This window comes from Lutzomyia longipalpis, chromosome 1, assembly GCF_024334085.1.
Source record: "Lutzomyia longipalpis isolate SR_M1_2022 chromosome 1, ASM2433408v1".
Taxonomy (NCBI): domain Eukaryota; kingdom Metazoa; phylum Arthropoda; class Insecta; order Diptera; family Psychodidae; genus Lutzomyia; species Lutzomyia longipalpis.
The window spans coordinates 4,683,525-4,697,089 of NC_074707.1; the positions used below are offsets into that span (position 1 = coordinate 4,683,525).

Below are 13,565 nucleotides of genomic sequence, written 5' to 3' on the forward strand. Positions count from 1 at the left end.
AATAGATGCTATACCTACGTTTTTTTTTCTCTTAACATTGCTGATGGATAAATGGGGGAGTGAGATTCACGGAAGAATTCCTTTGATAGCGATTTATCTCTGTTTGGGAATTACTTCTTCTTCTCTTTTTTTCTTACCCTCCATTCTTTCACCTTCACCCAAAAATTCACCACATTTTGGTATCATCTTGTTTTTTTTTTCTTTGCTTTTCTTCTCGCAAAGACTCCCTCCTGCACCATAGATAGATATGGAGGTTTGATGGCACAAGAATGGGGAGAACAATCGAAAGTTCGGATGGAGAGATTTTTTTCTTCGAAAGATGGTTTGTCGTCATTTATTATAATAGAAAGTATGTTTCGTTAAATGGAGCTGCGGGGGGTGGTTTGGAGAGAAAAAAAGCGGGAAAAAGGCTCTTCCTTATCTCTTTGGCAACTTGTTCTTGTTGATTCTCACCCTCGAGGGTTGTATTTCTTCCATCCCCTTCTCATCTTAATTTGATTTCAACCATCGTATGGCGTATTTTTCAATCACTTCAAAGGCAATCGCACAAGAAAAATTCCTCCTTCGACATTCACCCCCTCACCTTGCTCTTGGAGTAATTTTTACTCTTGGCATCTTCATCCCTGCCATGTCGTGACACCCCCGCGAAGGAAAAAAAATTCTCTCATGTATTAAAACGGTACGTGCGGGGAAATTAAATCGGCCAATCTATCCTTTGACGCGGAGAAGGAAAAATTCTTTACAATATATAGATCTTTTGCGTAGGGCACCTCCGGCGGGAACCTGAGAGGGTGAGAAAATTTAGCAGATGAAAAATTCCAAGTAAGACTGACGTTGGAGGAAGAACAAATGAGCCAAAGGGCCAGAGGGTGATGAAATTGACACGAGTCAGTGTGTCAACAGGTCGTTGCTCAATTACATGGAGAAAAACCATCCTCCCCCACACTGGGCCGGATTTACGCCCCAATGGCAATCGCGAACATCCCCCCGGGCGTTCCGGTCGCACGTACCGTCAATTTCCAAATAATCGCGATAGATTTCAATTTGGACGATTTTTTTTTGCCTAGCGCGCCTTCGAGAATCACGTCACGTTTCCATGAGAGTGGCTTTCGATGGCGCATTAGGTGCTAAATGTGCGGAAATTTCAATAAACTCCTCGTTAAATTGACTAGAGAAAGGTGTCGTATTGTAGGTGGTGTAAGTGGGATGAATTTTACAAGGAACTTCCTTCAATTTTTATTTTTTCTCACTGCCTATCACTTTATTTCCGTTAACAGATTTGTTCTTATTTGAATTTTATTGGCATCGTTGTTGAGATCAGGAGGAGAAGGTGGCCTAAATCTTGAGCTTTTTCACTCGAATTTCTTTTGATCTTACAAAGAAAAGATTTAATAGATTTGTTTAAAAAATATATAAAAACCATTGCATAAAATAAATCTTCCTGATATGAAGTGATTTAGAGAATTCAAAGGGTTAAATCTGCCGGTGGTTACCCTATATAGCATCATGCAGCAGGTAGGTGAAGGCAGAATGGCGATGAATGACGCGTCGTGGCGCAAATAGCGTGGCGTCGGGTTGTGCGAGTAAATCGACAATGCCATATAGCGAGAACGCGACAATTTACAAGCAAACAAACCAAACAAAAAGACCCTCCCCCGCGATGGACGTAAAAAAAGCGAGAAAAAGCGCCTCACATTTACCAGGAATTTCGTTATCGAAAGGGAACACACAGTGTATAGATATGCAGATCGCATTCGATTCCTGGGAATCAACGTGACAAATTCTCATGGACTCTTTTTCCTCTTCTCGCCCTCTGCTGGTTTTTTCGGGGGGTGTGTGGATGAATGGAAATATTTACTTATTTATCATCCCCTTTGCACAACGCGGGTGGTTGGAACAAAAAAAAAAGTTCGGTGCGGTACAAATATTTGAAACGGATATCCTTGTAAAACAACGAAATTCATTGTATCACCTTTTTTGACACACCACATAGCACATCCCCCACAGCACGACGTACACCCCTATGGGACGCATTGATGGGAAAGACACATAGAGGTGAGAGTTCGCACATTGGCGTTAGGGCAGAAAAAAATGTGGATTTTGTGCAGCACACATGCAGGTCTTTTATGACCAAAGGTACGCAGGATCAAAAGGTGGATGCAGCGATAAGGAAATTTTTATGATCCTCTCGGGGGCTTCTAATAAAATTCCAATGCCGAAAATCGCGACGTTTTGCTGCTTCGTTGATATCTTTGATCCATTTTTTTTTGTTATTTGAAGAGGTTTGAATTTTTTCGGATTTCTGTGGGAAGAAATTGATTCATCTGGAGATGCTGCTGCGGAAAATAAATGAGCAGATGTTTTTTAAATGTTAAGAAAATACAAATTTATGCTCTACTCTGCCTCAATGTTTCAAACCAATAAAATTCCTAACAGAATATTTTTAAAAATTTTCAATACTCGCCAAAATCAAATACTTTGACAATAAATAAAGAAAAAATAACACCCTGAAGAAATCTTTCATGGAATTCTTAGGCAAATTCTCAACATTCCAATCTTCCTCTATTTTGTTTCATTAGAATATTCATTCTTAAATTTAAATAAATAAAAAAAATAATCCACATACGCTGCAATTTTAATTGCAGGTAGCAGATTAACTTTCAACCTCAAGATGTTGAAGTTTAGCTGCATGAAATGCTTCCACGAGCTTCAGAGACGAGAAATTTCAATAAACAGCACCACCAAACAGAATATTTCAATATCACTTCACCTCTGCAATTAGTGTCCTTTGAATCGTTTATTTGGTGAACGAGCGAAACCTGAAACGCGCGCCAAGCTCTCCCAGCACCTCTTGAGCAGCTCAAGACGCTCTGCGTCCAAGACGTTCAAGCGTTGCGGCAATAAAATGAGGAAAATTGAAGAGCAAGTCTACAAAATTCTTGTTTTGTTGTCTCTAATGAACTGTGAAGGAGTCACTTGTGCTCCTCAATCGGATTATCGATTGAATTGTGCAAAAAGGAATAAAGTTGGAAAGGTATTGGATGACTTTTTCTCTTTCACTCGGTGTGATTTATGTGAGTTGTGCAATGGGGCGACCCACCATAAATTCCGGGGTGTTGTAGGGCATTTCTTAGCGTGGTACGCGATGCAGTGCATTGTGGGGGCCCCAGGAAGGTGAAGTGGGTAACTTTTTGCAATCAACGTGCACACATTGTGATTTATTCATCCATTTAAGATGCTCTCTCCCCCCGCCCCATCCCGTTCATCAGGCGCAGAGCCCATACAGCCCAATATTTCAAGATCAGCACCGATTTAGCCGCCGTGTGTCCACCCAAACGCAACAAAGATGCGAGAATGTGTCAGTTGGCAGCCACCAAAGTGAGGTCCCCAGTCGATCCATTGCGATCGAAATTAAATAACATTCTTCTCATTGAACTCTCACACTGACTACGAAAAGGCACGCAGCTCTCTCTTCTGCGTACAACAAATATGATATGACAGACTTGAAAATTAATTTCTGGATTGTGTTCTGTTCGTGTAATAAATATCATAAATATCCGTACAACGAAAATGCTGAGGAGAGGGATCAAACAGTCACACACTTTAAATCTTTTTCTTTATATTGCGCACAGCAGAACATCCCGGGCACACAATGGGCAGCATTATGATCAATTTCTCTCGCGGTTTGGGGAGTGTTCAATAAATTGTTGAAAAAACTCAATGGGTCTTTCTTTTGGCCACTTGATTGAGAAGATTTCTCCAAGAGGAGCCCTCTTCAAGAGGCCCCAATCGGTCGGAATCTTTTCTTTTTGAGTTTAGTCTGACGCCAACTATAGATGAGATCATGGGAATTTAAATGAGAATGGAAGCTGCAAAATTTCTATGAAAAACATCATAAAGATATTTTATAATTTCTGTTAAATTCGTTACAAATTTGATTTTGATTTAAATTGAATTTTCTTTTGATTTTCTTTTTTAGTCTTTTTCTGTCTAAAGTAGTTTCTTTTTTTTTTATTTAATTCTATATTTTTTAAAATAATTTTTTTAATACCCAGTAAACAAATGAGAGTCAATAAAAGCTCAATCAATCTTGATTGATGATTGATTGATCAATAATTGAGAAATCAGTTGAGCCTGTTAATCGATTGATCAATCATTGGTCAATAATTGGTCAATCTCAGATGATTTCTGGTTGCTTAATAATTGATCTTCTATGCGGATCTATATTGACTCAATATTGATTGATTCTTTATTGATATATTCATTATTGGTTCTATTGATTGATTCATTATTGAATCTATATTGAGGGATAATTGTCTATCAATCAGATTTATCATCTATTGACCTATTATTGTTTATCAATCTAATTGAGCAACTTTTGATCATCTATGCGGACCTATATTGACTCAATATTGACTTCAATAATTGATCAATGATTGGCAAAATTTGTTTACTGGGTATTTATAATGTTTAAAAATTCATTATGCCTGCTCAAATAAATACTTGAAGAGTCACCTTTAACCGACACTCGATGACATCCCCTCAATAACTATATACCTATACCCAAAAAAAATGTAAAGAAAACACCTGAAAGAACTTGTTGAATGCGAGAAGACATTCCAATTTGTCGTGTGAGAATTTTGTCCATATCTCAATTCCAATCAGGTTAAAATCAATTCCATGAACAAGAAAATTATCATCAAATTAAATGACACAACAGAAATGCCCGTGCGCGCACACCTTCCTCCTCAGGTGACAATATTTCCTCTCAATCACACGGGAGCCCGTGAAGGAATTCCCGCACCGTGAAAGCCGTCAGAAATCATTAGTCGATGATTGCAATCAATTTACAAAAATACACCAAAGCCGCATAAATTCGCAGTCACGGCTCATTTGCTCATTTGGCATGAACCACTTTGCAGCCGATGGAATCAATTCGATTTGTTTGTTGATTGTTTGCCATTACGAGGAGTTCTTTTTTTTCTCTTTCGTGAGTATGTTTTTGCAGAGTGGAAAATGACCATTGGATGACGAATCAATTTCACGGGGAACTCACTTAATTGCTCGGCTATGCTATGTGAGAAATTCCTACACAAACAACCATTCGAACAAAACTCGACAATTCAATCAATTAACATAATATCGATGATGTGAAGGAATTGAATGAATTTTTCAATGAATGCGTGAGACTTGGCTGTATGCCTGCTATGACTGTTTTCGTTGATATTTTGATAAGACAGATTTTAGATTGAATCTTGAAATTAAATTTATTCTTTATAAAATTAAAATACGAAGAATATTCGTTTAAAATTATTTAACGTTAAAGAAGATTTTAAAAAATTGGATCAGAAATTAGAAAAATCGTTGGAAAATTGGTATGAAGCGCGAAAGAAGTTAAGAAAATGAGAGAAAAAATATTAGAAATTCGTAAAATCTTTAAGAAAATCTTAGAAGAAATTAGAAGAAGTGTTAAAAAATGAGGAAAAGCATAAAATACAATATTTTAAATAATAAAAATAAAAAATAAAATATGCGTGAAAAATAAAGAAAATTGTGAAAAGTTTAGGGAATGCGTTGAAAAAAATATCGAAAATCCAAGAAAAATATGTAAAGTGTGCTGAAATATTAAAAGGTCACGAGAAAACACAAAAAGAAAAGTAAAAATAAAAGAAAATTAACAAAACGGGAAAGTAGAAATAAATTTCCTTTGTTTTTCCGGTCGTCGCCAGGGGTAGAAATTCTCGCCCAAATGAAAGACGTACTTCCCAAAGCTTTCAACCCCTATCCGGGTCTTCCTCAGTGGCTGGAAGGCCCGGATAGGGGTTGAAAGCTTTGGGAAGTACGTCTTTCATTTGGGCGAGAATTTCTACCCCTGGCGACGACCGGAAAAACAAAGGAAATTGCCTTAAGCCAGGTTCAAAACACAAAAATTAGAAATAAAGTTTTAAAATACCTTAAGAAAAAAGCCCAAAAAAATAAACCTTTTAAAGATTTTTTTTAAACAAGAAATGCACAAAGAATTAAAAAATCGTCTTAGAATCAAAAGAAAACGTATAAAGAGTATTAGGGAAAACAAAGCAATAAAACTATTTCTTTTTTAAATAAAATCAATGATTATTTATCAAATACTTTATTGAAGATCTTCCTGAAAATTCCAACGAGTTCAATATAAACTAAATGGCATTCTTATTGGGAGATTTACCTACAAATTCCTCCAAAATACCTGTGAGAGAGAATCTAATCTGCAGGGAGACACGTCTCATTCTCCATGTGTCTATCTTTAAGCCTAAATTGGGAAATTACCAAAAATTCCATCTCGCTGGCAAAGCGTGTGTAATTTAATAAGTGAAGTCAATCAGTAGATCCAAACAATGACCATCAATTATTGGCTACTGTTTGACTCCCATTGTGGCCACACTGTTGATTCCTATCATCCGCTGGCCACCGTTTTTGGTTCTTTTGTAGCAACACCTCTCTCTGTGAGTTTTGAGAGTCATCCAGAGGGGATCCCGCACTATGGGATGCCTTCAATCAGAACCATTTCGGGGTGCACAATGTGAAAAGAACGCCTTAAAACGATGGCATAAAATCGATTTGAATTTGTAAAATATTGAAAGTCATCACTGTAAACATTTTTCTGTTTGAATGTTTTCACGGTGAATTTCCAGCATAAATCCACTCCACAGCATCGTCAAGTGGTTCACCTCCTTCACCGTCATCTCACGCCATTTAATCCATTGAACTTCTTAAATCAATTTATTAATATCGACGTGTGTAATGTCGGATGATGGAAAAAATGCTCCCGCGTTGTTCTTGTCTGTCTTCTTCTACCTTGTCCGACTCTTGCGGCTCACCCAAGAGACTATCATCGACTTCCATCATCCATCAGACGTCGAGAGAGCATTGTCCGTGGTAGTGGTGCGCCTTTCTGAGATAATTACTGAATCAAATTTCAATTCTCTATCTGGCTACTGTTCAATGTTCAACACAATCCGAATAATTCCAACATCCAAATTATCCGATTGTTTGATTTTTGCCGCGCGCGCTATTTCCTCCGCGCAACCCCATTTGCAGAATCTCGAATTGAGGAGGTCATCAGCCATCTGACCAGACACTTTCTATCTCATCAGCTGAATTGCAAATTACAATACATATTTCTTTTTTCTTTTGATTAATCAATGCATTCTCTGGACAATTTTCCGTCGTGGCAAGGTTGTTGTGTGAAAACGACAGCATAAAATAGCTTAAAAGAATGACCCAGTCAAGGTGTTTCTTTTCTTTGTTTCTTGTGGAGATTTCTCATTCATAATTGAATTAATCACATTTATCAAATATTATTCAATAATCAATAAATTAATTGAGTTGGTATTCGATTGATTAATTATTGACCAAGAATTGATCAATCTCAGGTGAAACTTCTAAGTAATATCCTAATTCAACAAATGTATTAAATGCATACGTTTTATGCAAAAGAAGTTGTACATAAAAGAAATTAGGGGAATTTTTCTTGTCTTGGTCAATACAAAATCCTTTGCGCAAAATTTCAAAAGTTTATTCGCGATTTTAGGAAACTTATAAAAACTTTATGTAGCGAAAAATTTCGCAGATAACAGAGTTATTGATTGTTGAATAACCTTAAATCAAAATTCTGGATGATTTTGCATTCAGCGGAGGAAGAGGGAGATTTTTCTATGCGCCAAATTATACAAATGTAAGTTACATGAATAAATCTATAAAGAAAACTTGAGAAAAATAAAAAAAAATCCCTTCGTTCCAATCATCATATATGGATTTTAATTGTAATTTAATTAATATTTTCCTAATTAATACACAAAGGATTATATGGGAGACTCAATAATGAATCAATCAATATTAAGTTAATATAGGTCCGCATAGATGATGAATCAGAATTGATCTGAAATTGACCAATAATTGACCAATGATTGATCAATCGATTAACAGGCTCAACTGATTTCTTAATTATTGATCAATTAATGATCAATCAATATTTATTGAGCTTTTATTGACTCAATCATTTGTTTACTGGGTGGATTCGTATAAAAAAAGCTCAACTAATGTATCTGCATATTTTCAAAGTTTTCTGTGACGTCCCACCCACACCATGCTGTACATATTCGTCTCTGAATCAGCCAGTTTGTATTATTTGACAATTCAGATATTATATTTTCTGAAAAGGAAGACGTTGACAGCTTCGTGATTATTTTTTATTCCTTCCTCATATTTGCCCCAATCGCCCCAGCATTGCTACAAAAGAAGAGACGTCGTTTTTTTTTGTATACATATCCAACTTCCATACAATCTCTTTTCTCGGGTACGCCAACAAAACACATCAAATAAACAACTAAATAAGTTTAATCGAAAAGTTAAATTATTCTTTGGGTCTGCGTGTCTGTGTGCGGATATCTTTTTTGGAATTTGATTGTTGGCTGTGATTTTTCAGTTGTGGTGGGAGGGCTTTTCGTTCAATTTGTTTTCTTGCTGTTGGAATTGAGGTGGACCCCGAAGGCATTTTAATCATCACCCAAGTCAGGGTATCAAACCAATATGATTCTGATGACTTTTTCTCTTTGCAAAAAATTAAATTTTGATTGTCATCTTCAGTCATTTTTGTCTGAGAGAGGAATTTTTGCAAAGAATTCTTTTTTGTGTATTTTTTTGGAAAGAATTTTAATAAATGCTTAAAGGAAATACATTTAAGGAGGAAGATCTTAAACAAAAAAGCTCATGCAGGTGTTCTTACATTAATTGATTCAACTTTAGTGGTAGAATCCTTGTTGGAAAGAATCATTTCATCGGACTTTCCGATACTCTGAGGTGAATCCGATTCATGAGACTTCTTCCAGATGATTCTCCTTACAAAAGGAGCAAGCATATTTGGTTTCACTTGTGATGGTTTATTAGCTCCGTTGATAAATGATACCACCAGAGCCACGCAGATGGTTATTATACATCCAAGAAGGACGTACCAGAGGTAGGAGATGTGATAGATTGAGAAGCTATCGTCTTCTCTGAAAATTAAGTATTAAGAAAAAGGAAAATTACCATTAACTTTCATAAAAAAATTAAAAAAAAAAAACTTACGGAGGTATTGAGGATGCAACATCAATTTCTGTTACATTAATCGCCAGCATACTGAGGGGTTCTCCTGGGATAAAAGTATACGTGCATCCATTTGTAGCTACGGGTTTTGCCGGAAACTTTATATCCCCAGAAGCAATGGCAACTTGTGCATTAAACACGATCCACGCCATTATAATAAGTCCTGTAACAGCTCCTACAACAGCTCCTGTTCCTTCAACCCATGGCACCATAACACCCATTGTAAACACCCCGAGCAATGGGCCATTGGTTACAGATCCTAGACTCATTGAGAGCTGCAGAACTGTCCCAAGTCTTTCAACTACAAATACAAGGCATACACAAATAGTGCCTAGAATAACGACAACACCTCTCATAATGTAGGCTGTCTTCTTTTCGGAGAGTTGCTCCTTTGAGAAGGCACGGAAGAAGTCTTCAAGGAAGACAGCAGATAAGGAATTCAAACCGGTTGAGAGAGAACTCAGAGCTGCACTAAATACCCCGGCTACAAAGAGTCCAGGAAGTCCGGGGTAATCTCCTAGAATATCCATAACTAGGAGTGGTAGTAGTTGATCCTTTGCTTTAGCTAGTTTCGTTGTTAACGGATCACAGTCGTAGTATGTAGCATAGATCAGAAGTCCACAGTAACAGCACATAAGGATTAACACAGATACACCTATTGTGAAAATCCAGAGGGATTTTCTAGCTGCTGAAAGTGTTGGCAAGGATAGATATCTCTGAATCATATTCTGACTTATGGCATTGCTCTTTAGCCAGTACGCCATACCACCGATGACAACGGAAAAGATGGTATTTCTCGTTCGAGGATCTAAGTCAAAACTGTAAGAATATATTCACAATTCAGTTCTAAACTAAGCTTTTAAATCTGATTGTAGGATGCCGAGAATTGTTAGCAGGAAAGTACAGGATAGTCCTTCTAACAGCGTCCTATGTAGGACCTAGAAAAATCTAACTTTTCGAATCTTCGATCACCTACGCTTCGAAGCTTAGATCGAAAGTCTGAGCTGTATCAAGCCTTGGGTTACCACCTCTAGAGGTTTCACCCGGAGACTTCGGATTTTGGGGTATGATCTCCGGACTGTGGGTTTAGAATGAATTTCTCCGGGTCACACGATTTTAATTTTTGGGCTTTTATATTTGGTAGTATCAGAAAACTAAAAAATCGGAAATTGAAATGACTGCAATTTAGAAAGTTTCGATTTTCTTAGCTAAAGGAAAATCGTCTTAAGTTAGATCTGAGTTTATCTAAACCAGAATAAACTTCTTTTATTTAGACTACAGTTTTCTTCGAACTAGATTTAAGTTTTTAAAGTCAGTCCTAAAATTTTTAAGCAAGATCTTTGTTGTAGACTAGACTTAAGTTTTTTTAAGTTCAGGCTGAACTGAGGCCGAATTCGTCTTAAAATTCTGACCTGAATTTTTGGATCTAAAAGCAATCCACGAGCCGTAAAACGTAAAACAAAGAAAAGAAATTTTAAATCTCCCGTATTTTAATCCTGATAGTCAAACTTCACGATTTTTAAAGTCCTAATAATAAAGACCCAATTGATCACTGAAGACGCGTCGTAATCTCTGACCAAAATTGTAAGGATTGTAAGATTGGAAGATTGTAAAATTATAAGAAGAACATATTCCTGCACTTCCCTGCTAAGCTTTTATAGTTAACAAAGAAAGAAATTGCAGGACTTACTCTGGTCCTTCAATCCTCCCACTATCCATAGCTCTGTCCCAGAGTACGCCCATTCCACCAATATCTTTCGTTCCTTTTATCATGACGAGAATAATGGCGCCAAACATTAAGAATGTTTGTACCACATCCGTCCATACAACGGCTTTCAGTCCACCCTGGAATTCGCAATATACATATATAGCACATCAGCGTGACCCAAGGACAATTTCATAATATATTCTAAGTCTATTTTTACTCACAACGCATGTATAGAAGATACACACAATGCACACAAGTGGAGTAATTAGGTGAACATTGATTCCCGTAACTGTGGAAGAAATTATATATGCGGTCAAACCCATAAAAGCAAAAGCGTCTTAAAATAGACTTAACTGACCTTGATTGAAAGCTAACGCGGGCACATAGATAACAATTGGGAGCCATGCCATTGTACCAAAGATGAACATTACTGAACCAAGCATTCTAACTCTTTTATCAAAACGCATCTCTAGGTACTGCAAAAAGGATATTTTTTCATTGAGAAAATGTTGGCGGAAGTTCAAACGTAGGGGTGGTTAGTTTACCTCATAGGTGGATGTGAGTTTCAGATCATGAAAGACAGGGAGGAAGATAAAGGTCATAATTAGCGCAACAGCAATCACCCCAATCAGAATGTACATGTATTGAACTCCAAAGACGTAAATTTCCGTTGGCGTTCCCAGGAGACTTATCCCAGATATGTAGGTTGCAATGAGAGACATTGCAATGGGAAATATTCGCATTTTGCGACCACCAACGAGGTAGTTGTCCGCCTCTTCACTACTCTTTTTCGGTTTCTTCTTTATAAAGCCAAAGTATACCCCTATGAGGGAGCAACTGATTAGCATGCAACCAAAAACCAAATAGTCTGGCCAACCGAATCGTTGAAGACTTATTTTGACGTCATCAACGCCCACAACTCCTTTCAGTTGCATTTTGAATTTTTTTAAGGAACTTTTCACCTGAGATTTTATATTTTTCTTAAAGTCTTTGTTCTACCACAGATTTTCTGATTTAAGGAATGGTTAATGTAACACAGAAGGATTCTTCACAGAGGGACTATTCACAGATTGATTCATATCTCCTAAAGCACCTTTGCTTAACAAATTTTGCAAAACTTATGCTGTGTGCAAGTCTTTTTTTTTTTTGCTCAACCACGACGATCGATGCGAGGCAACTGATAAGACGACACTACGTCCATGTCATACAAATCCCTCATAGTCAATCTGTGTAAAGTTGGGATTGGACCATTAACAAGAAAATTGGTCCCATTATCGTTGATTCCGCCAAGTGTTTATGTATTCTTCAAACATCACGAATCTCGCGATGTAGCACGTAGTTTTGCCAAATGGATTCTGTCGCCTTCACTGACCATTGAAGTAATTTAAGGGGTTTGCCTTTACGGAGTATTCTGTGCCACATGCGAATATTCCGGATTAACTTGTGGAGCATTTGTGTTCATTTGAATAAATTGGATCATAGAGAATAAAACCACAGAGAGAGATTCTTTACTCTTTTTGTCTGTTGTGGAATAAAGTCTTTTTGATTCCTTTGCTCTGATTGTCTCCTCTTCATCTGTCTTCAACATCCGGTAGATTTTCTGCGTGTATGATTAGCAGGGATGGACTAACTTTATTGATTTAGTTTTCATGTCTCAGAGTATTAAAATTCTACCAATTAATCTCCCCTTTGCGTGTCATATTTCGCGGAACATTGAAAAAGTTGCATTCTCTCACTGATGGGCAGTGACGGTTGTCAATGCGCCAAGCGGAATGTGTTTATCTTTCACCACGAAAATGTACAATTTACACGGTGATTTCAGGTAGCAAAACAAGAAGCAGCATCATTGATTATTTCTACCTTTAACGGTGGAAGATGGGGAAAAAATTCAACTTGCTAATTTCTTCTATTTTTCACCGAAAAATACCCGACAATGTGTTGAACTGGCGGTGGCGGAATATATCAATTATCAGCACGCGATTGCCCACCTCTGGCATTTCCGCAGAAAAATTTCTTTCTCTCTCTGCAAAAATTGGTGATTTTTTGCACACGCCGTGCCTTTTCTTGCCGCATACGTCTCACGCGCAATTGGGCACAATTGAAATGAATCTGCCTTTGAATTGAGCAGAGAGACCTCGCGGGTGACAAAGTTTCTTGAAGAGCTGCCCGAATGTGTCACCAATAGAGAAATTTTCTTTGGAGTTTGATTGGATAATTGGGGTGTCTTCTGATTCCATTGTTGGCTTTGTTGCAATTGATTGCGATATTGCGCGTATTTTTTTCTCTTTATTTTTAAACCACCACGCGCAACCGTTGATGAGCGGAGACATGTTGTGGGATGAGCTAAAAGTTGATCAAAGTGTTGAAATTGTTGAGAGATCAAAGTGAATGAGGTCAATTTTTGGATAAAAATTAGGTTGATTCATCTTTTCACACACCGTTAGAATTTGAATTATCTGCATATTTTTAAATTTCTGCAAAAACCGCCATCTATCGTTGTAGTGCTTAACAAAAGTTTGACGCTAATTTTCTCTAAAAAGAAAATACTTTTTGACATTTTCTTTCGACGATCTTAAAATAATTAAACACCTCTTTACACAGATGTAGAATTTATCATGAAAAATAGATTTTAATTCTGTGGCGATTAAAAAAGTCGAATTGGCCACTTTGGCCAGCAAAATCCTCAAAGGGTTAATTATCATAAAAGTAGTTTTTAAATTAATTGTTTGATTTAACA

At 37.1% G+C, this 13,565-nt stretch overlaps 1 protein-coding gene across 1 annotated transcript; it reads right to left on the reverse strand.

The window, feature by feature from the left end:
• Nucleotides 1–8,605: 8,605 nt before the first annotated feature.
• LOC129786636 (sodium-coupled monocarboxylate transporter 1) lies at nucleotides 8,606–12,006 on the reverse strand. The gene is made up of 6 exons (XM_055821761.1): nucleotides 11,374–12,006; nucleotides 11,187–11,304; nucleotides 11,050–11,117; nucleotides 10,811–10,965; nucleotides 9,103–9,939; nucleotides 8,606–9,029 (listed from the first exon to the last, which is right to left on the reverse strand). The coding sequence occupies exons 1-6, from the start codon at nucleotides 11,761–11,763 to the stop codon at nucleotides 8,744–8,746; spliced, it is 1,854 nt and encodes a 617-aa protein (XP_055677736.1). The 5' UTR covers nucleotides 11,764–12,006; the 3' UTR covers nucleotides 8,606–8,743.
• Between the last annotated feature and the right edge of the window lie 1,559 nt (nucleotides 12,007–13,565).

What these genes read in the sequence shown, in the direction of transcription:
- LOC129786636 (XM_055821761.1), bottom strand. Translation starts at nt 11,763, where the DNA reads ATGCAACTGAAAGGAGTTGTGGGCGTTGATGACGTCAAAATAAGTCTT. An exon ending in GTATCTTCTATACATGCGTT is followed by an intron (nt 10,966 to 11,049) that starts GTGAGTAAAAAT and finishes TGCGAATTCCAG; the next exon opens with GGTGGACTGAAAGCCGTTGT. An exon ending in GTTGCATCCTCAATACCTCC is followed by an intron (nt 9,030 to 9,102) that starts GTAAGTTTTTTT and finishes CTTAATTTTCAG; the next exon opens with AGAAGACGATAGCTTCTCAA.